Source organism: Periplaneta americana, chromosome 6 (assembly GCF_040183065.1).
Source record: "Periplaneta americana isolate PAMFEO1 chromosome 6, P.americana_PAMFEO1_priV1, whole genome shotgun sequence".
Lineage (NCBI taxonomy): Eukaryota > Metazoa > Arthropoda > Insecta > Blattodea > Blattidae > Periplaneta > Periplaneta americana.
The window spans coordinates 40,993,117-41,016,183 of record NC_091122.1 but is presented as its reverse complement, the minus strand read 5'-3'; the positions used below and the strand labels follow the sequence as shown (position 1 = coordinate 41,016,183).

At 34.9% G+C, this 23,067-nt stretch overlaps 1 protein-coding gene across 1 annotated transcript; it reads right to left on the bottom strand.

The window, feature by feature from the left end:
• Positions 1-412: 412 nt before the first annotated feature.
• unc-119 (unc-119 lipid binding chaperone) lies at positions 413-19,240 on the bottom strand. Its single transcript, XM_069827988.1, has 6 exons — positions 18,913-19,240; positions 18,696-18,776; positions 18,483-18,596; positions 18,278-18,392; positions 8,777-8,949; positions 413-985 (listed from the first exon to the last, which is right to left on the bottom strand). The coding sequence occupies exons 1-6, from the start codon at positions 19,010-19,012 to the stop codon at positions 867-869; spliced, it is 702 nt and encodes a 233-aa protein (XP_069684089.1). The 5' UTR covers positions 19,013-19,240; the 3' UTR covers positions 413-866.
• Positions 19,241-23,067: the final 3,827 nt, after the last annotated feature.

Genomic DNA, 23,067 nt, shown 5'->3' with positions numbered 1-23,067 from the left:
CTCAAAATAGTAAGTGTATGATGTTTTGAGTTTCGACAATAATCTTCATCTTATACAAAACAAACTAGTCTACGTTGTCAAATTAAGCAGAATAATTTGAATATCCCCAACTAGTAAACTTTTAAGAATATTCCATAGCAGATGTGTTTAAATTAGACATTTGTGCCTTAAACTATTATTCCTTAAGAGTTCTTTCACAGTAAATTCATCACTGTTTTTACTTTGTATAAAACTAAATACACAACATACTAACTAAACGAGGTCACACGTAATATGCAATAATAAATACTAAGTCATAACATTACATTCTCATACATATCATTAATATCAATTATTCAGAATTCTTACAATACCTTCATAGGTCTTACCTTTAGACGTGAGCATTTTTAGGGTAATGAATGGATCATTACTGAATGACACTGCTATAAAAATGAGATCGTGGATACAACCTTGTTCAAAATGTGCTTCCTCCTTGCACTCCACACAACTTTTCTTAATAAATGCAGCTCTCTCTCCCTCACAACTAGCAAATAAGTGGACCAGTTGTATTCATTCTAAAATATTATTGATTATTCGAGCAAATACTAAACAATGACCCTGCAAGATTTCAGTCTCTCTCAGGACTTACAGACTCCAAGAGAGATGGACCTATCAGAGCAGCATTTCTGGATTACGAGCTACTCAATTCAACTTGACGCTCCCTTTTGTATATAAAGGTGACGTCTGAACAAAAGAATGGGATAATGAACCACAATGGTGCTTATAGGAATGAAACAATAAATTATGTGGAATGTGATTTAAATACCATGGGAGGGGGAACCCAAATGAGCGATGGAGGGAGCATATAGTGCTGTTTGTACGGCAAATCACTGCTGAAGTCCACCATCATATGCATAGTCTGCCTTATTGTGCATGATGAGCCGGTCATCCACAAAGTAGAAACTGTCTGACCGTGTTTCGAAGGGATGAGATATCATCTCCTTGACTGAAAACACACAAACATACTTCATTCTTGTAAAAACAGTCCTGTATATTAAACAGTTTAACATAGAATAAAAAAATATGACAAGAAATGAAACAGTTGTTACTAAAAACTACTGGTAATGAAGAAATATATCCAACTTCAATATACAGTGAAACCTCTCATTTACGAACATTGAAGGGACGTAACAATCTGTCTGCTTCTGGGAGTTGTCCTCTATTAGGAGGGAGGCTCTCCAATCTAACAGTAAATTTATAATTAACTAGCCATACCCGTGCGCTCCGCTGCACCCGTTAGAAATAAATATAAAGTAATTACATAATTAAAATAGAACATTTGATCCAGGGAACATTCGTGTTTGATAGAAGGATAAATCGTTTAATATGTTACTTAATTTAAATTGTATTTAAAATATTAAAATGCGATCATTTTGATCCAGAGACCACTCATTTGGCGCAATGACAATTCCTTTAACATGTTTCTTAATTGTTATTACCAATTATTTTTGGAAAAGCGAAAATTAACAGAAAAATTTTGGCTACAGATTTATTATTATGTTTATATTATATTATATTATGAAAAAGTGTGTTGATAACGGATGTACTCGAATTAGAAAGTTTTTAATTTGTTGTGAGAGCTCTTGAATCTCAGGAGGAACAACTTTTACAACAGCACAACATAATCTGCTTGGCTCGTTACCCAATTTTTTTGCATTGCATTTATTGCATATGTATTTTATGTATTTTAAAACGATTCAATTGAGCATAGTTAAAATTTGAATTATAAAATAATGGATTGATAAGCTAACATACTATTACTGCATACTAAATCAATACACTCTCATTGTTCCGTTAATTCTCTGAGATAAAAATGAATATGTTCATAAACATTATTATAAGAAATACAGGAAATGAATATACAGAATAACCTATCAAGTTTTCTGTGCATAAGAAGCTATTTTAATCTTACCTGTCCTCAATTCACTCACAAGTTACTGTAATAACTTATAGCATTATGTCCATCCTGAGAAACTACACTTTCCAATGATGAAATAATAATTAATTATACAAATCGGTTAATTTAGCTTCTGATATTACTTCATACAAGCACAGAAACATTGTCTGTAGGCTATGTTGCATAGCTTTCGATTGTTGTGTCCAAGGCCCCTTATAGGCGAAGTCATTGGTTTTTTATTTCAATATACCGCCTTAGATGGCAGTTATTTTAATTTTAAAACTCATTTATCTCATTAAATATCAGTCCTATCAAAATTTTTCAGAGAATAAAACTTATCAGAAATCATTTTTAAAGAAACTTTTGTTATGTAACATATTTCACAAAAATCAATAATAAGCGAGATATTTCGATTTATTTAATTCAGGCCCTCTTATAACCCCCCTTTTAAATAACGTATTTTGAATGCCATATAGCCTATTATCTAAGTTACAACGAACTTAATTTATATTCCAATTTTCATCGAAATCCGTTCAGCCATTATCGCGTGAAAAGGTAACAAACATACAGACAGACAGACATACAAACAAAAATTTCAAAAAAGCGATTTTCGGTTTCAGGGTGGTTAATTATATATGTTAGGACCAATTATTTTTGGAAAATCGAAAATTACCAGAAAAATTTCGGCTACAGATTTATTATTAGTATAGATAGATATGCATTATGTATCCCTTCACACTTTAATAATAATAATAATAATAATAATAATAATAATAATAATAATAATAATCAGGGAACGGATTTATATGGACTAAAAATATATGAAATATGTAAATATATATGTAGTTATTTTTACCAAAATATGGAATTAAATATGGATTTTTACCAAAATATGGAATTAAATATGGACTTAAAATTATAAAAAAATGACTATGTACGTTAAATATTGGTACATTTTAATCAAACTAAACAAAAAATATAATGGACGTACCTTATCTTCCAATGTAGTTTCAACAAAACACAATTTTTATTGTCTGTTACCATAACAATAGGTTACAAACATTTCTTTCAAGTGCTGAAAAGTGAATCTTCTTCTATTGTCTCTGAGGATAGATTTATACTGACTAAAAGAGAGTTCGACGTCACAAGAAGTAACTGGTACATAATTCAATTTCACAATGTCTGCTGGGGATAAGTCCAAGTTAATCTTCACTGTTGATTCACCACTCATCACAGCAACAACCTTTTGTAGTTCTTCATATCCAGGGTTTTTTGAAAGTACAGTGTCCACCTTAGCTCTTACTGCATCTGCAACTTTACCTCTACCACGATTCAGTTGTTCCACAGTACTATTTATAATTTCAAAACTTTCAGATAGTGAAAGGTGCCTATTTTGGAGACTTTTGAGCGTTTTTATGATGCATGAAAATGTATGCTGAATGTGAGCTAAGTCATTCTTCACACTTATGTCACAGGTAACTGTTTTCGCAGTATCAATTGAGACTGCATCTTCAGAGTCCAATGCAAGGAGAACATTGTTAATAGAGTCTATATGTTCGGCATAATATTCAACTGCTTCTAGCCATGTACCCCATCTAGTTAAAATTGGCTTTGGTGGCAATGGAATTTCAGGGTACATTTCTTTCAACATGTTAACTCTACTGGGAGCTTTGAGAAATACTTTTTTCACTGATGAAATCAACAAATCTACTTTAGGGAAATTGTCTCTGACCACTTCTGCCACACGATGAAATGCATGCGCCACACAAGTAAAATGAGTCAATTTAGGATATACAACAGATAATGCTTGTCCAGCTTTGACCATATAAGGGGCAGCATCGCTAATAAAGAATAACACATTATCGTACATAATACCCTTTGGCCACAGGATACCCATAGCTTCGTTGAACAGTTTAACTATAGTTTTGTTATTGCACTTTTCTAGAACATCACAATGTAAAAGAATTCGTTCAGAATATTGTTCACTTAACAAACCGATAACTACATTACCAACAAGTCTACCTTCTTTGTCGGGAGTCTCATCAATGGAAACCCAAATTGAACTATCTTTAATTTCATCTCTTATCTTCTGTATTGTCTCATCGTAGATGGATGGAGCATACGTCTTCCTAAGTGTTGACTCATCCGGGATTGTATGTTGAGTATATTTTTCAAGGAATTCCCTGAAGACCTTATTCTTTAGTTTGTAGAGAGGAATATCAGCAGAGATGAGAGAACGGCACAGGTCGATGTTAAACTCAGATCTTACATTCGATGTTGTTGGTTGTGTTAAAAACAATTGTCTCTGCTTGGAATTTAGTTGTTTGTTGGCCTGATGTTTACTAGTTGTAATGTGTTGTTGCACCAGGAACTTTTGTGTAGATGATACTGCACACTGACACAAATTACAAAATAATATTTTATTGTCAGTTGATAAACCATCTTCTTTAAATTCTGAAATGTAACTTGTTAGTTTTGATTTTAAATTGACTGAATGACGTACTTTTGGCATATTTACCGTCTTTATAGTATGATTTACAAAACTGAACCTATGTGTACTCTGACTGGCATTTAACTGTTGAGCTGCACAACTGAAGTCTGTTAAAAATTTTAAATTAAATTAATACAGTTTTGTAACTTACTTTCCCATTGTTGATAGGACTGCTAATTTTCAAATAACTCTGATGTTAAAGGGATTACTGAACATGTGTTCAAATCTCTATTGTTGAAATGTATTTTTAAAAGTTAATGGAATTTTGTTTTGTTTTATTGTTAAACCTAATATAATATGGACTGTTTTATATGAAATATGGAAAATATATGGAAATTAACGAAAATATGTACTAAACTCTAAAATATGGAAAAATATGGAAAATAAAAGTAGGATTTTTCAACCCTACACATTGTGAAACATAAAGATAATGCAAAATATAAATTATATTAGCTTTATAAGTAAATATGTATTTACATATAAATCCTTTCCCTGATAATAATAATAATAATAGCTTTATTTAACCTGGCAGAGTGAAGGCCGTGAGGCCTTCTCTTACATTCAACCAGGATTAAAACTTGCTTACACAGTTGAACATAAAACTGGATCGGAATTAAGTAATTACATACTGATACAATTTAGGTACATAATGAGATCAAAAGAGGTAGTTACATAAAATTTACCTCATAAAATAAAAATAAACATAGTGAAATACATATTAATGTTTGTTAGAATCAAATACGAATCACATAAAAACAGAAGCCGATAATGCAATAAAAAAAATGTACAGAGTAAAGATAAAAATAAACACATTAGTATACATATTAGTATTAGATTACAATTAAGTAGGATTTACATAATTAAACCAGAAACCGACAATTGAATAAAATGTACACAAAAAAAATAGATTAATAATAATAAGAAAAAAACAACACAGTGGGATACATATTCGCGTTAAGTGATAAATAAACACGATTTAGATAATAATATTAAAAAAAATAATAAATAAAAATAAATACAGTGGAACACATTCCATTAAATATTTGCAACGCGTTAGGTCTGGCAACTCATCATAAGATATTTTTCTAATTTACATTTAAAGGAAATTAAAGTTCGGCAGCCCTTGACTTCAGGTGGCAGAGAATTCCAGCGAAGAGAAGTAGCAAAAGTGAAAGATGAAGAATAAAGAGATGATGTGTGCAGTGGTATTTCTAGCGTGTTATATTGTGACCGAGTATTTAAGTTATGATACCGAGAAAGACTGTGGAATCAGATAAGTAAGAAGGAGTAGAGGTGTGCAAAATTCGGTATAAGAGAGAAAGGGAATGTAACTTTCTCCTCTCATTTAACCTGAGCCACAATAATTTATTTAAATGAAATGTATTACTGTAGTCTAATTCTAAATACAGTATACTGTACTACAGTAAATTCTTTGCAACTTTGAACTACAGTAGATAAGACCGAAAAAGGAAAATACAGTACCGTGCCATGCAATTTTATTCTAGGTCTACAATTATGCAGTACCATAATTTACAATTTTCAACTTAACCTTTACGTTCAGGTGCCATGTCTCTCGGAAGGGAACAACTGATTGAAGTGAAGAGAATAATCCTACCAACCCTATCATGTGTCGAATACAATTTCACGATCATGAAAGCCTTGGACCCATCAGACAGGTTAAATTTTATGATTTTGTTTATCCACCCGCTTCCAGCTAACAAGGGGTAGCTGGCTGGCTAGTGGTAGCCTACGAGACCCTTATTGTCATCTTTCATGTTAAGGAATTTTTGTACAGTTCTCAAAACTAAATTTTCCATTTGTGTAACACATTAGATCTTGAAATCCAAGTTCTATCCACAGTCAGGAGGTAAAGCAAGCTTTAGGACTGTGAAACAGCTGTCCATGTCTGAGAGTGTCCCTAAACGAGAGTTAAATTTATCATTATTTCTATATTATTACAGTTGGGACATAAAAATCTGTTCATATATGAGGAGTGTCCGTAAGGAGAGGTTTCACTGTAGCTATATACGACGGTCATACTGAAAGTCATGAGCAACTCATTATTATAAATCTTAATTTTTATTTTTTAAACAAACCAGGTACATCATCTTAATCTACAGACTTTTCTGTCGCTTTTCAAAATAGTCTCCATTTCTTTGCACACATTTTTCCTGCTGTTCTGTAAGTTTGAAAATTCCCTTGCTGTAAAAGTCCATTTCATCTTCCTGAAGACAACGATGGTAGTCGGAGTGCCAAGTTGGGACTGTAGGGAGATTGCAGGGAAGAGTTCCCCAGCCAAATGTTCTGATTTTCTCCACGGTGACACAATCAATGTGAGGCCATGTGTTATCATGTTGCAGGATGATCTTCCCAGGACATTTCTTGCGCAATGCATGACGGAGCAGGCAGCATTTATGGTCTGTCCAGGTTCAAGAAATTCAATCAAAATGCATACCAGAACTCATCACCTCTTTTCTTGTTGCATTCCATGGACGCAAGTTCAAGGGCGACAGCTACGAGGCTCATCTTCGAAATGTTTCACCCATCCCCTAACAATGCTGGCACCCATGCACACGTCTCTGTATGCACGCTTAAGTGTAAGGTGAATTTCAGCAGCAGATTTTTCTTCTTTAACAAAGAATTTAATGACAGCATGCTGTCGAAACAAACCATCGTTGTCGACCATTTTGCAAACATTGTCTGTCGTCACATATAAGTTAAAGACATCACAATATGTCAATACAGAGTGTAAAGTCTGTAGATTATGATCATATAATCGCTTTTGTTATTGTTGAAATTGAAATTATAGCAATGTGTTGTTCACGACTTTCAGTATGACCCTCTTTATATACCTAAGTATATATACAAATGGTTTCTTATTGGAGAGAACCAAATTAGATGCAGAAAAAAAAAAAGCTATATAAAATGCTTGTCATTATTACACTTAACCTCCCTCCCTTGCATATGCCCTTGTCTTTAACCAATCCAATATAGCAGTGCGTAACTTCACAGATGGTTGTCAAAACAATACAAATGAACACTAACTTTTCAGCCAAAGGTCCCAGGTTCGATATCCAGCCCCAAAACAATTTTTCCCTTGAAATTATTCAAATCAGCTACACAGGGAGCTATACCTGAAAGCTAGATTTGCATAATATATGTCACTGTTCGTTGACAGAAAACCACAATTTAAGTCACACAGATTTTGTGTGCATTCAATGTTGGATGTTTGATGGTCTGTCAGCCCACTTTGAGGTACGTGGATATAAAGGGAAAAATTGAGTTGGTGTCTGGTAGAGTTCCTGGGTAGCTCAGTCAGTAGAGCGTTGGTGCGCTTAGTCAAAGGTCCCAGGTTCGATACTCGGCCCCAGAACAATTTTTCCCTTCAAAATTATTCCAAACTTTTGTTTTATGTCTACTTTTACTAAATTGTACTTCTTTTCTATTGTACGAATTACTTTGTACCTCAGGTTGATTTATGGTGAAGTGGAAGAGAAGGCCTGATGGCCTTAACTTCACCCTAATAAATAATTCTAATTCTACTTTTGCTATACAGTGCAATCTCATACCTTTAACTGATCAAATAATAAACTGACAAAGTTTTACAGGCTGATTTAATAACAGTACACTTTAATATATAATCTTGATCTTTGTACTTAATTAGTAATTACCTTTTGTTATAAACGACAATCAGAGTCCTATTGCATTTATCACTACCAATTACATGGTAAAATGTTTTACATTAACATCACTTGCTACTGAAATCTGTAAGTAACTCTACAATTTTTAAGGATGTAAGATGCTCATAATGAGATCTCCTAAATGTGTAAAATTGTTGGTTGGTTTGTTTTCCAATGTCTCTAGGTATGGCCGAAAGACTTCTCTGGATTCTGCAGATCAGATGAAGCCAAATAATATTTCTAAGATGGTGGCATCTGAATGCAGGATTTATTAATCCCAGTGACATGATGCAACATGATGAAGACGACTGAGATGAATTTTGACGTAGACAAGTATTAGCTAATAAATTGTGTGTGGAAAGTTATGCTTTAGGACTGGGTCCTACTAACTGCTGTAAATATACTACGTGAGGCTCTGGTTTCACTACTCTTCCACAGTCACAACCTTAAAAATCCATCAAGTAAGGATTAAATATATGAATCTTAGGCATAACAGCAATCGTGGTAATCCCTCAAACCTCAAGGAAGTCTATGTAAAAAGTTATGTTTCACTTCAATAATCAAAAAGGAATTCACAATGAGCAATGTAGAGTAATGCACAATACTCCTTCAAATGTATCTGAGTCCATTTCCTTACAAATTTCTTAACAGAGAAATGAAAACACTCACCTAGATCTGGTGCAAGAGTTGGGAACTCATAAATGTGCTCACATGTATTCTTGCTATTTGGAATGCAGAATCCAAATTCGAAATCGAAACTTTTGAGCAACTTGTCCCTGAAGAAATGACGTTCGATCATTCGAAATTTACTCACAGCTTTATTGCCCACAGTAAACTCCACACTGTAAACATTTCAAGGAAAATTAGCAGGCAATTACGAGAGACAGCTGTTTCACAACACGCAATAGTTGACTAAATATCAATGAACAAAGAAGAAATGTTAACACAAATGACAAAGTTCTTATATGAACACTGCTATAATTTGACATGCGATTTTTTTTGAACTGATATAATTTTTCATTCACTGGAGGCATTTCTTCTAATCTAAGATTCCATTTTACCTAATAACCACTCCATAAAAATCCTTGTACCTTGAAGCTTTTATGCATTTCTATATTTTCTTAATAATTAATGTTCTAAATAGTTTTTGCTGTTTAATTTTAATATTCGTAACATTCAAATGATTAAGGTTATGGCTGATAAGTACAGACCTAGAAACAAAATTCAGATGGCCCAAATTTTGTTTCTGGGTCTGTACATCTATTATCAGGCAGTACATCTCACTTGACGATGTGTGTCAGAGAAAGAACAATTGTTTGTATATATCTGAAGTCCGATTAGTGTAATATCGGAGATGTATGCAATGGAGGGGGAAAGGAACTGGCCACCCTACTCTGTTATCTCCTGGCTTAGTTGCCTCGTAAGTGGTGCCTTATTGGTCTCACTTGTGAGGTTCAGATCTGTCTTCAGACAGTTGACTAAACAACAACAACAAATGATCATTATTAATTCCAATTTCTTCATTTCTATTGCTCTATGTATATATTAGGCCTGGAGTGAAAATCTACGTATTACTATGTGAAAAGATTTATTAAATCTACATACTTAGACTTCAACAAACAAAATTTGATAACACAATCTCAAGGGAAAAATGGAACTCTCTGCATCATAATTCACAGTTAATTCCCGATTTACAACGAAAATCATCTGTAGCTGCATTTAGATTGGCAACAGGCCATGATTGTTTGGTCAAACACCTGCATAGAATTGGAATATATCAGTCCCTTAACTGCCCACTGTGCAACTCAAACCAAGACATGGATTCGGAACACCTCAAAATCTGTGCTTCAGTAGTTTGCCATGATAATATCTTTGAAAAATATTGGAGTGCAAGAGGTCAAATGACTTTATTGTCAAACGCCTTGCATTAGAAAACAACAACAACATATATTAGGCCTAATGTAATGAACACAATTAATAAAAACACTATCTTCAACAGCTTGTAATAAATGCAAACTTTGGAAGGAGAGTCGAAATATTTTTATTTCCATTCATTTTACATTCACAGTTAAAGGAACCTGTTTCTTGAAATAATTGCATTTTTCTTGAAATCTAAGTTAAGCGAAACTGGTGTTGTATGTAATTATAACAGCCAACGGAAAATTATTTTAGTTGGCTAACACAATACCATGGAGTTGAAGAGTTATGGCTTCACATCTGCTTGTGTTCAGAAAAACTTAAACAGATCATGCAAAGACACGAATATTTGCATTTGCCCTGATGACCAGGCTAATCTATGTGTACAAAATATGCACGGAGTAGACTTCAGGCTGGTCAAAGAATGCAGAACTATCCTGGAAACTTTATTCAGAAGTAATAAAGTACAGCTCATTTGGGTCCTAGGACACAGTGGGGAGTACAGTAATGAACAAGCTGATTTGCTGGCCAAGCATGGAAACCACCACCCAATGCTATGGCCTGGAACTTCGTGTCGGTATTTCTAACATATAATCAAACAAGCTCTACAGGACAACCTGATGGAGAGGTTTATTGATAGCCTGGAAATCTACACCAGCTATAAGACAAACCAAACTCCTTATTTGAGGAACCACGACCTAACTTAACTAAACAACTCCTAGCTCAAGAAAGGAGAAGTTTAAAATGGACAACTGAATTTCTAACCGGACACTGCCATTATCACCTCACATTCTGCTGGACTATCCAGGTTTAAGCCTAATCTGACATCAATACCTCAGGAAACACATGTTCACTGATTAACTTTATAAATTCTTTACTGTGTTACCATAAGAAAATTACCTGGCTGACTGTTTCAAAGTGGTATTCTTCATTGTCCGAAGCCTACTGAAGGTTCCGCACTATCTTCTGATTTCCTGTTGTGGTGGGTTGTGTTAACACAGTATAGTACATTATGCAACTTATGAAACGAGCGCAAGCGACTTTTTATGCTCGACCATATTTCTAACTTGAAATTATTCAGAAGTATTCATTTTATTTGTATCGGACAGAAGATCGGAAGTGACCTTGTTCATAGCTCTTAAATTGTGAGATGTGAGCAGACGTGAAAGTATTGATTTTTTCCAAGCAACAATAATGTCATTGACCTTGATGTAATGTAACATTAACTAATTTTGATATAACCTGGAAATTGATTTAGAATTGAAAAAGGAGATGACAGATTGAATTTATTTGAATATTATTTACAATTAACGCTAATTATTTTAGTAACAGAACATAACCTTCTGCGACAGTATTGGATTTCCAGCCTCCGTGACGTTTCCCTCGTCTTTCGATTGCATATCCGAGAATAATCGAAAACCTGAACTTTAATGAATAGGTGTACTTTAATGACATGCATTAAAGGACTGTTACCAGGTATATGATTACATTTCAGCATGGTCGAGCATAAAATAAGTTATAAAGTAATCAGTGATTATTATAAGTGTTAAGAGTGTGTGTCCAATCAATAAAAAAAAAAAAAAAAAAAAAAAACACGTCGCCTGAGGGGATTTGAGAAAATGAAACCCAGTAGCATTACAAAGTCCCGTGCCGTGGCATCGCGGTCTAAGGCATCCTGCCCCTAGGACTCGTGTTACGAAATGCACGCTGGTTCGAGTCCTCATGGGGGGAAGAAAATTTCTCATGAAATTTCGGCCAGTGTACAGGACCAGTGCCCACCCAGCATTGTGATGCACTTGGGAAGCTACGATAGGTAGCGAAGATCCGGTTTCGCAAGCCAGCTATAAGGCTGGGGGATCATGCTAACCACACGATACCTCCATACTGGTTGGATAATCGTCCACCTCTACTTCGGCATGTGGACGTGAGGCCAGCAGCCGGCTGGTAGGTCTTGGCCCTTCATGGGCTGTAGCGCCATGGATTTACTTTTACTTTATTTACTAGTAACATTACGAAACTAGTCACCCACTACAGTTTCCTAGGTTGATTTTCTAGCTGTTGAATGCACAATGGGCCATTCGTGTCTAAGTGCTTAAGTAGTTGCCTATGCCCTTAATCAGGAGGAGGAGGAGGAGGAGGACGACGACGAATGGGTTGTAAACAGCTGACATAGCAAAATTATTTGCTAAGATAATGATAAACTGTAATAAGTATCTTTAGGATCTTATACTTGTTTTCAGTCTTTGAAATTACTCACCAGAAACAATATGCTGTTGCTTATAGTCGAAACACTTTAAGGTTTTTGTGTTGTAGAGATGTTTTACATGAATTATGATACCAAGCATAATGTGATCATTTGCAATTAGTTTTTCGTGTAACTATACGACTTGTATAATGAGAGTCACATAAGAATAGTTTCTAAACAGCAAATATTGCCATCTTGTCAGTGTTGCCAACTGTTACCAGATATCATCATATGAAGTAAAATCACGATCCTAGTACTGAATGACTTATTTACTTACCGTACTTTACTTTTATGTTGGAAGGTTATTCTAAATAGTTCAATAATTTGTAACATATTTTCGTAGGCAAACTATATGAGAGAGGGATCAACATGTTAGGTATTTTGTCTGGCAATATTAAATTCATTGGTTTGACTATAAACAACTAATCCACGAGACCTAATCTAAAAATGTATTTTGTTTGACCACATGAAATTAATAGTACTAACTCCGAAAACTGAATACCACCATGAAATATATGCTTAAGAATACTTACTCCTAATAATTTTGCTATTCTAGTTATAATTGCTATCTTCGTGAGCATAATTCCTCCTCCATTATCTTCTTTAGATTAAATCTGAACGAACAGAGCGCCAGTAGGAGAAGTTATTCCCACTCTCGCAACACGCTTTAAGTTTTCTTGGTGGAGTCGCTGTCATGCTTTTTCCTCTTTTTCACATTATTGTAATAAAAATCCAAACACGAAAGAAATTCATTAAAATGTGAAATGGTGTTTCTATCAATTACCCACCTGCATTATCACACCCAAGTATGTTATATTTATTTACACTTACCTGACTACAGTCTTGAATTGTAACCACAACGCAATGCAACACATGAAATAACTATTATGTATTAATATTAATACTGATATTAATTAATTATATTAGTATGTTCAAATTTCACTAGCTTCCAGTAACCGGCTCAGAAATCTAGTACAAATTTTAATATTTCATGGACTCCAGTACCGACAATGTATGTCTCAGTTGCCAACATAACAGTTACAAAATCACTACCATTTATAGTATTTGTCAGTATCGAAATTCAAAATGAATTGGCAAAAGAGAATTCAACCTGCAAACTAAAAATCACCACAATCCACTAGCATATGTAGTAATGGGGGGAAAAATAGTTAGATTTCATCCTTAGGTTACGAAGTAGGCTGACCCAGACTATACATTGTGGTCATCTCGAAATGTATTCTACTCTTAACTACAATGGAGATGGTTTTGGCCACACCAGTTATTCATTCTTAACAGGTTATTTTGATAATACCACAGTCTACTATATACAGTCACGAAGCTTAATACTTAATAAATATGCAAACATAGACAGTTGAAATATGCATCCATGGATAGTTGCTCACCACCAGGATCACTACTATCGCCTCATCACAGACTCTTTCCCTAGCAGACGATAAAATGTACTGTACTTACGATATCGTGTTCTTTTGAAAAAATTAACACCTTCCTTCCACTATTGAAATATGAAATACACAAGGTTTATATATTATTTTCATAAAGTATATATTATATTCTATAAACTCACCTTCCTGGATCTTTCGGAAGAAGGATAACTATAACCTATTTTTCTTACAATTTATAGTACTACAAACGTCTCCTTGTCCCATATTATTATTCAAATTTTTGTATTTTGGCCATTTACAGTTATTACAACCAATAACGAACATTTCACAGTTTACATAGCTTTTCACAAAAATGGGAAATAAGTTATGGCACAGTCAATGCTTTTTCGATCTAGACCAGGCCGTAATGTTTGTTCGGGTTTTCTATATCAGTGTATGGAGCTCAGTGAAATATTATATTATAACTTTATTGCTTATCGTTGCTAAGCTTTATTTAGTGTAATTTGTCCATAAGTTCTGTTTACTTCTTGTTGCATAAAATGTTGCAGAAATAATTACAAAACTGTGTTATTTTAATGTGAAGTGAATTTTACATGTTACCGACATAACATACATAACAGGGCATTGGAGACCACTAAAATTAGACAGAAAGGGGCAACTGGTACAGTAAACATAACCTATAATTCAACACATCTAAATATTCGTGCGGTGCAACTGAAAATTATTGAATCGTTCATAAATGAATGTACACGAATTTCGCAATATTTAATCGAAAGAAAGGCAAGTACTGCCCGTGCCTCACTTCCTGAGCTGTTTCTTTGCGGGGCGAGATGCAGAGGGGGAGAGTAGGAGGCGCTGGGTACCGCATGTACCTACTACCCTACGTTCAACACATCGGCCTTTACAGGATTCCTTTCGACAGCTATGGTGCAAGATCAGCCATGGACAAGCGAATGTATAGGCTATCCCCTCACAAAACAAATTATGTCCTCATTAATTCCTTAACTAAACACTAATACCAGTGGTAGACTACAATCTCTACTCGAGATTATCGACCTAATCGCGATTACGGTTGTCATGTGTACACATCCGTAAACTCTTTCTTCAATGGCAGTGTTTCTCAAACTTTTTCCACTGTGAAACCCCTTTTAATCTAAAGTGTAAGTGCGGAATCCTTGTAATATTTTATTAGTGTTTAATAATTAACAGACAAGTGAAAGCTAGCATCTCAATAATTCAGTTCAGTGGGACGAATGTATCTGCAATCTGGTTTTATGGCGGAAAGTTGTAGTCTCATTTCTACTGTATTTCTGCATTTTGTCTTTTCGATATTTTGTTTTAGTGAACACATATGCAGAGAATCCAGTGATGAAAGTGATAAGTATTATGGGTATTTTCCGTTTTAGATGTTCATTAAACATATTATTATTATTACACATATCATTGGAATATTATTATTACGCATATTATTGGATTATTATTATTATTATTATTATTATTATTATTATCGGTGGTTTCATGTTATTATTGATTCATATTTTCGTAACATTTCTATGTATTTTTATAGTATAGCAGCCCAGTTGGCTAAGGCGCTTGCCTATCGATCCAAAGTTGCGCTCGAGCGAGGGTTCGATTCCCGCTTGGGCTGATTACCTGGATGGATTTTTTCTCCAACCGTAAGGCGAATGTAAGGTAATCTTTGGCGAATCCCCGACTTTATCTCGCCAAATACCATTTCGCTATCATCAATCCCATCGATGCAAAATAACCTAGTAGTTGATGCAATGTCATTAAATAACCAAGTAAAAAAAGTATATAATAACATTTAAAATCATATAGGGTTCACGGAACCCCAGAACATACTTTAAGAAACGCTGCTCTATGGTAATTCAGCAGTTGTCCAGACTGAACGAAGAGTGGCCTAGTGTGTACATACATTTAGGAAATCGCCATCAGAGATAATAGCGATAGTGGTAACCACGATTAGAGTATCCAGTATTATACCTAGTAAAGATCCCTGCGATGGCACAGGATAATGTTTTCAGAACATGTAATATGCTGCCGTGCCGCCACGCTGCAGCTCCCATGCCAGTCCGAGCAGACCTAAGAGGCGTGGCTATAAGCACTAGGGAACTCTCGGTTCAGGACGTGAAACACGGGCAGTATTACACATACGAACAACGTAATTTTCACACCAAAAATAATATTACACCTTAACCACAGTCTACTATATACAGTCGCGAAGCTTGAGGTGTTTTTTTGCAAATCTCGTGATAAAGCGCTCCAAGCGGTTAGCAACTAGAAACAATAGACTGTCCATGGTCGACCTTGGACTGTGTCGTATTTCTATCGAGTGCTAGCTCGTTGCATGTTTCACATTGATGCTTGTGAAATGTTCGTTATTGGTTATAATGAAAATGTTAATGGCTAAAATATAATAATTGCAATAATAATATGGGACAAGGAGGAGACGTTTGTAGTGCTATAAATTGTAGCAACAGTAAGAGAAAGAGGCCAGAGTTATCCTTTTTCCGATTTCCGAAAGATTCAGAAAGGTTCCTGGGTTTCCACAAGAATGTTGTGCAGAAACAAAACTCTTAATTTTGAAGTTCTTTGTGACTGTTAGAATACATTATATCCTTAAATTTCACAATGAAATGTTACAATCTAACCGAAAGGACATTAGATACCGGTTAAAGTTCTGTCACTTAGGCTGCTAAATTTCCAGAGAAGTAAAGGTTAGGTCTACTTTTTTTTTCAGAGGATATATTTTTAATTGTAGCTATTAATTTTGTTATTATTTTTATGTGTTATTTTACTAAAGACGTAGAAAAATTAAGTTTGTTTTAATGAAATTTATTGATCACGTTTTATTTTCAATTCTGGTGGGATTATTATTGCTTAGGCCTACTTTTTTTTTTTTCAAAGGATATGTTTTTAATTATAGCTGTTAATTTTGTTGTTATTTTTATTTGTTGCTTTACTAGAGACGTAGAAAAAGTCTGTTACAATAAAATTTATTGATCACGTTTTATTTCCAATTCTGGTGTGATTATTATTGCTTAACCTCATCCCACTTTGTTAACTACGTAAGCCTACACTACAAGTACCGGTACACGTAAGTTACTCCATTAATTCATATTTCCATTATTATTGTTGTAAAGAGAAATGCAAATTAATATTTATTGGTTTCATAGTTAATTATCGCTATAATCTTGAATGAGTGAAGCTATTATAGTAAATTTCAGTTCGTTTTGCACAAACAAAAATTATATTAACTTATTTCTTGCAGGTATCTTCGAGTTTATGGTGGAATTTAATATACTTCATTAAAATAATAAATTAACTTTATGCATTTAATATTTCAATAATGGAAGGAAGGTGTTAATTTTTCCAAAAGAACACGACAACGAAAGTGTAACATATTTTGTCGGCTGCTAGGAGAGAGATCTGCGATGATGAGGCGATAGTAGCGATCCTAGTGGTGGGCAACTACCCATATTTGCATTTTTACTACATATTGAGTTTCGCGACTGTATATAGTAGACTGTGCCTTAACTCGCAAGGAATATGTCTGATGTGTCCCCTAATCATTGTTTTAAATTGTATTAATGCAATTACACTACATTTTAGAGAAGAATATGTTAACTCTTTATGCATTCCAATTAATTTATAAGGTTCAAACGCCGCCCTTCGTGATCGGGTTAAGTGAGTCACATGGCCTGCCTTACGGCCTGTATTAGATCACGATGGCAGTGACACAGTCTATTGTTCATAGTACTCACAGCGCTCCAAGCGGCTAGCAACTATCGCGAGAAATGCAACTCATTGGCAAAAAATCATCCCAAGCTTCGTGACTGTATATAGTAGACTGTGATAATACTCAACCTTTTGCCTGTTTGCTTCATATCCGAGGGATAATATATCCCCTCCATGTACGATATGCTATACATAAGCAAATATATACATTCACATTTCCTCTATTAAGAGGAAAGGGCATTAAACTGCAAAAAAATATAACAAAAAATTTATATTTTTTGTTTAAATGTGATCTCACGCTTGAAATTTTCACCCAGGTGAATATCTGGGAGTGTCTATGCAGTCAGTCTATACTGCATATAATCATCCTTGCAGTTAGATGCATGTTGCTTACATAGGAAGATGCGTTACTGGACAAATGAATTTGTGACATTTCATTAATACAGTTCAAGAACATCTCTCCTTGTTGGGTGTAATGGGTAAGAAGTCATGACTCTGGCTTTGCGTTCTTCTGGCAATGAAGTGGGGAGTTGAGAAATGGGATCAAAGACAAGAGAGCCAGAACTGTAAAATGATGTACTGATGACAAAAAAATGTATCTTTCGGTTAAACGTAGGTTTATTACATAGAGTGAGATATTTTCCAATCGTTCACTGGCGAAATGGAATGTACCATTGGAAAAATACAACAGGTACAGAAGCTTGTTTTGGGGCATTTGATGTAAAGTGGGACAAGAGAACTGTTGAGATATAGTATAAATAATACAGGAATTTTGTTACGAAACGCCGAATGTAAAATTAAATTATTTCATTCACAACAAGCAAATAGCACTCTAGATCTACTTACGTTGCTCCTACTGTCTTCAACTTGAGAAACTGAGGTGTGAACTGGTATCTGACAAAGCGGCCAGCGTTTGGATCCAGCTCCTCTTGCTCTGGCTCAGGATCAGCTTCTTCTGAATCTTGACATGAAGAAAACAACATTACACTTCAAAGCTATTGTACATTGCAGAAGACTCAAACGGTAGAACGTATTTGTATGTAATATGTACCTGTAGGAGGAGGTTTTGCTATTTCGAATAGCACTGTGCCGCTCTCCAAATCACGGATTTTGAATCGTGTGAAGTCAATATCATACACGTTGGCCTCTGGTGAACACAGATAATCTGCAAACAAAAAGTTATTTATTAAGAGTTTAAGCATAAAGCTATTTAATTATACAAACGGAACACATGATGTAACGGTAGTAAATCCTTAATACTAACTTTCTGTTATTCTTGGAAGCCGTAAAACATCCTCCGGTGAAACAAAACCCTTCTTCGCAAGAGATTCTTCTGTAACTGGATCTATAAATGAAATGCACAGGAAACTGTCAAACAAGCACGTTTTCATACATTGCTAATAGAAAGCATTATTCCAAAATGGTTAACAGTATAGGTTATGACATTATGATAAACATTTCAACAGCATTCACTCAATTACCTCCATCTAAAATTATTGGATCCTTTCGAGCTTTTGCTTGTCTGACTCCGACATTTGTTACAACACTCTTTTTGTGAGGAGCGTTGCTCACAACACTCATTTTTGTGTATGTTTTAACACCCACACAGTGTATTATGAGAACTGATTAATTTTGAGTTCACATAAACTACGCGTACTCCCCCACATAAAGACGAAGCATTATATAATAAACAAAAATATAAACAATGGATACGTTTGTTGATAAATCAATCACCAATCACTTTCAGATTGGATTCTGCTGAATAATAATTTAAATAAATACCGGTAGATGTCGTTTTGGAATATTTCTCCGACTGTTGTCAAGCCGTTTTTCAGCTGACCAAGCGTAATTCAGCGAATGGGAGAGCAGTCAAAAGAGAGCAGTTCAATTCATTTTATCGAACAAGTGGCGGCTTGTTTGAATCATCGTCTTGCCCCGTCTTGCCCTAGACCTATAGAGCCCTAAGATTATCACGCCAATTAAGAAACATGTTTAAATTGTTCTGTAATTAAGAAGTCATTCATTTTACAGTAAACAAGAAATATAATACTTTCTAGTACGTCCTTTCTCCAAATCGAATGTTCTTAAAATTTCTGTTTTCGAGTTTATGAAATGCAATGTTAGAAAGAATCGTTTCACACAAATCTCTGAAAAACTGTTCAGTCCCTATAGGGAATTTCAGTAGATGTAGAAGGTTGTTAATTTTTATATTCACTATTTTGTAACAACATTAAATTCTGGTCTGATATGAGCAAGGATTCTAAAGTTTGTACGTTCTGTCTTCAAATCCCAAAAACATGGAGAGCGTATTGTGATGCACGCTGTATCCTCGGAAAGCTTACGTTATTCCTACTACATCCAGTAGGCCGACACATATTTTTATATCACTCTGATTTATACGTTGAGAGATTAAAAATTCAAGAGAATAATTAAGAATGTTGATATCCATATTAATAAGGTCATTAATGCTTTGACTACGTCCTAATTTAATTCTTTTAGTCTTCTCTTTGGACTTAATTAGAATATGTGAACTCTGGACCTCGGAGTGGAAAGCCGACACACCAGCTATAATGCGATTACTTCCTTAATGTTCCATTGTTAACAGGGTAACAGGTCCAGCGTGTTAGAGTCATACTCCAAAGAATATTGTAAGCACATGCACGACTGTTAGAGCACATTGAGTCATTGACTGTTCTGTCATGATTCAATAACCCATCTTATGAAGTCGCTAGACTTTATTAGTATAATAATAATAATAATAATAATAATAATAATAATAATAATAATAATAATAATAATAATAATATCATCCTTCCAGTACCGGTATTAAACCTTTTGGTCTGTTACAATCACAGAAGAGAATTTTTTCTCATCTTTTTCTTGACGTGTGACCTAATGACCTTCCAGCTGGGCCACTCCAAAGACGTTTTATAGTTTATACTAAAGTTACACCCCAGTGTTCCACTGCAAAGTTGTCAATGTCTCTTTCTGATAGGTTCCTTCTCGTTACAAACTTGGGGGGGGGGGGGGAGAAAAAACAGAATTTAGTTATATTGATCCATTTATTAGATACTAGTTCCTAACACTTCCTACATGGGCGGGCCACTCTGTATAAGGTAACATTATGAGTCCTGAGAAGCCAGAAGACTAATGATAATACGTAGTAACGAATTCTTGAGCCTTAGATTAAATAAATATTACGAGTACCGTACATTACACTATATTGACAATGTTGTGCGACTGTGAAAGTCCTTATACTGTGGCTGGGCGGTAATGAACATGGCCTTATGATTTCAGTGTGAAGACATTCTCCATACTGTCCACATTTCAAGAGAAGATCCGAGCAAGGAATCCGAGTTTTTCTTCCACTCTTACGACCAACACCCGACACGGAAGCAGCCAGCCTGTGACTGAGCCTTGTTTATCCCAACATCCAATGACATCACACTCAGCTGAGTTTCTAGCTTACCCTCTCCTCTTACCCAGTTTTCTGAATTGTAACTTTCATTTAAAACTAATTTAAACTAAACATGACCTGTATAATAGCTTCTCATAAACTGTTTGTGGGAGTTGGGGGTGGCAAATTTTATCACTGCCTAGAGGTGGCACTACACCTAAATCCGGCCCTGTCCATAACATATTACCACAGTCTAGTATATACAGTCACGAAGCTTGAGTTGTGAGGGTGCTAGGAACAATAGACTGTGCCGGTACTATTTTGCATTGTCTATAATGAGGCGATATTAGTGATCCTAGTGGTTAGCAACTATCTATGGATGCATATTTACTTCGTGACTGTATATACTAGACTGTGATATTATGAAGTCACGTCAAACAACATCACATCTTTTCACAATTTTCAAACTATACTGCTGAAACACAAAGGTTTAGGTCTAGGTTTTACAGTCACAGTGCATTGTAATAAGTGTGTCAGATTTTCCTAACTTGAAGTACACTGATGATAAATAGTCAAAATAAAAATAATTACTATATGAAACTAAAAGTTTTATCTACCATCCATTGTGTTGCTGGGTAGTAGGAAAAGAATGAAGGAATTGTGTGGGCATACAGGACAAATAACACTTATCTATGAAAATTTATTATTTTGTCAATTGCAGTTTGCCAAACATACAGAATGGCCCATATTTATGTATATGACTATGACAATCCAGATAGGCACATGCAAGTCGCAAATTATGTGGTTGCGAATGCTGCAAGAAAATTGCGGTTTGGAAAAACACGTCATTTGGACAAATGAGGCCAAGTTTCACATTTCCAGGAGTGTTAACCAGAGGCGAGAAAACTGGCCATCAATATTCATTACAAAAGTCTTGGTGTCAAGGTATGGGTGGTGTCTATTATGATGGTTTGATTGATCTATCATTTTTCAATAATACTGTTACCGTAGAAAATTACCTACAGTTGCTTACCAATACTATGTATCCTTTACTGTCTGCGCAACTAGACATTGATGATCTGTGGTGGCAGCAAGATAAGTAACCATCAGTGGCGTAGCGTCAATGTAAGCTAAAAAGCTCAGCTTCCCCAGTTAATAATAATTTCATAACAAACCTGCAGTTTATGAACGAAATTATTTATTAATTTTAATACAATTTATATTTACGCGTTAAATATTGTGATGCGGCAGCTTAGGATGATTTGTGATGCAGCAGTAAACATGAAGCCTGCACACACCAGCTTCCAATCCCCTCATTCTTCTGTATACCCTACCCGAAGATTTTCCATCTCTTTCTAACAAAACTACCCTGGTCGCAAGGCTCGCAAGAAGCTAGCTTTAACATTGAAAAGAATTTAGTTTCCGAGTTATCCCTTTCGTGAGTTGTGTTTAGTTGAAGTGTTAGTGTGCATTGTGGCTGATAGTCTATAATAAATAATGAGTGAAATAACTGTTGCTGACACTAATTTACTTGAATTTTTAGGACAATTCCATTATCAAGACTGACTTATGAACAAAATTTGTGATTTAAAAAACAAACAACCGATTCCCTTGCTATCAATGAAGGACACAACCAAGACAGACGCATACTTACGTAATTACTAATACTGTATTTATTGACCGTTAATATTGTGATTTCTCTATATATGACGGAGAATGAGCTAGTGTTAAATTATACGTATACATGTCTATTTGTTAGAGATATGTGTAAACCATGAAATCATATTTTACTACGTACTATTTCAGGTGATGCCTTATTGGTATTACTTACGAGGTTCCAACCAATCTTCGGACTGCTGACTTGACATTGACTACTATTTACTTTAAGACTATATTTTTCCAATACATTATCTCATATGTACATGGAAGACAATTTGAGTTAGCTTCCCCTGCTCAAAATTTCATGCTACGCCACTGGTAACCATATGGAGAACAGAACATCATCAGCATCCTTCCATGTCTGTCTGCGCGACTGTGGAGGCAGCAAGATTAGTCACCACCACATTACACCATACAAGTGCAATAAATGTTGAACGAAACATTCCTAAAATGTTGAATTGGCTGATGTGGGTCTGTGGAATGGCCAGCTCAGTCTCCGGATTTGACCCCACCAGATTTTTTCCTATGGGATCAGCTTAAAGACAAGGTGTTTCAACATCGCATCCACAATGTGGATGAG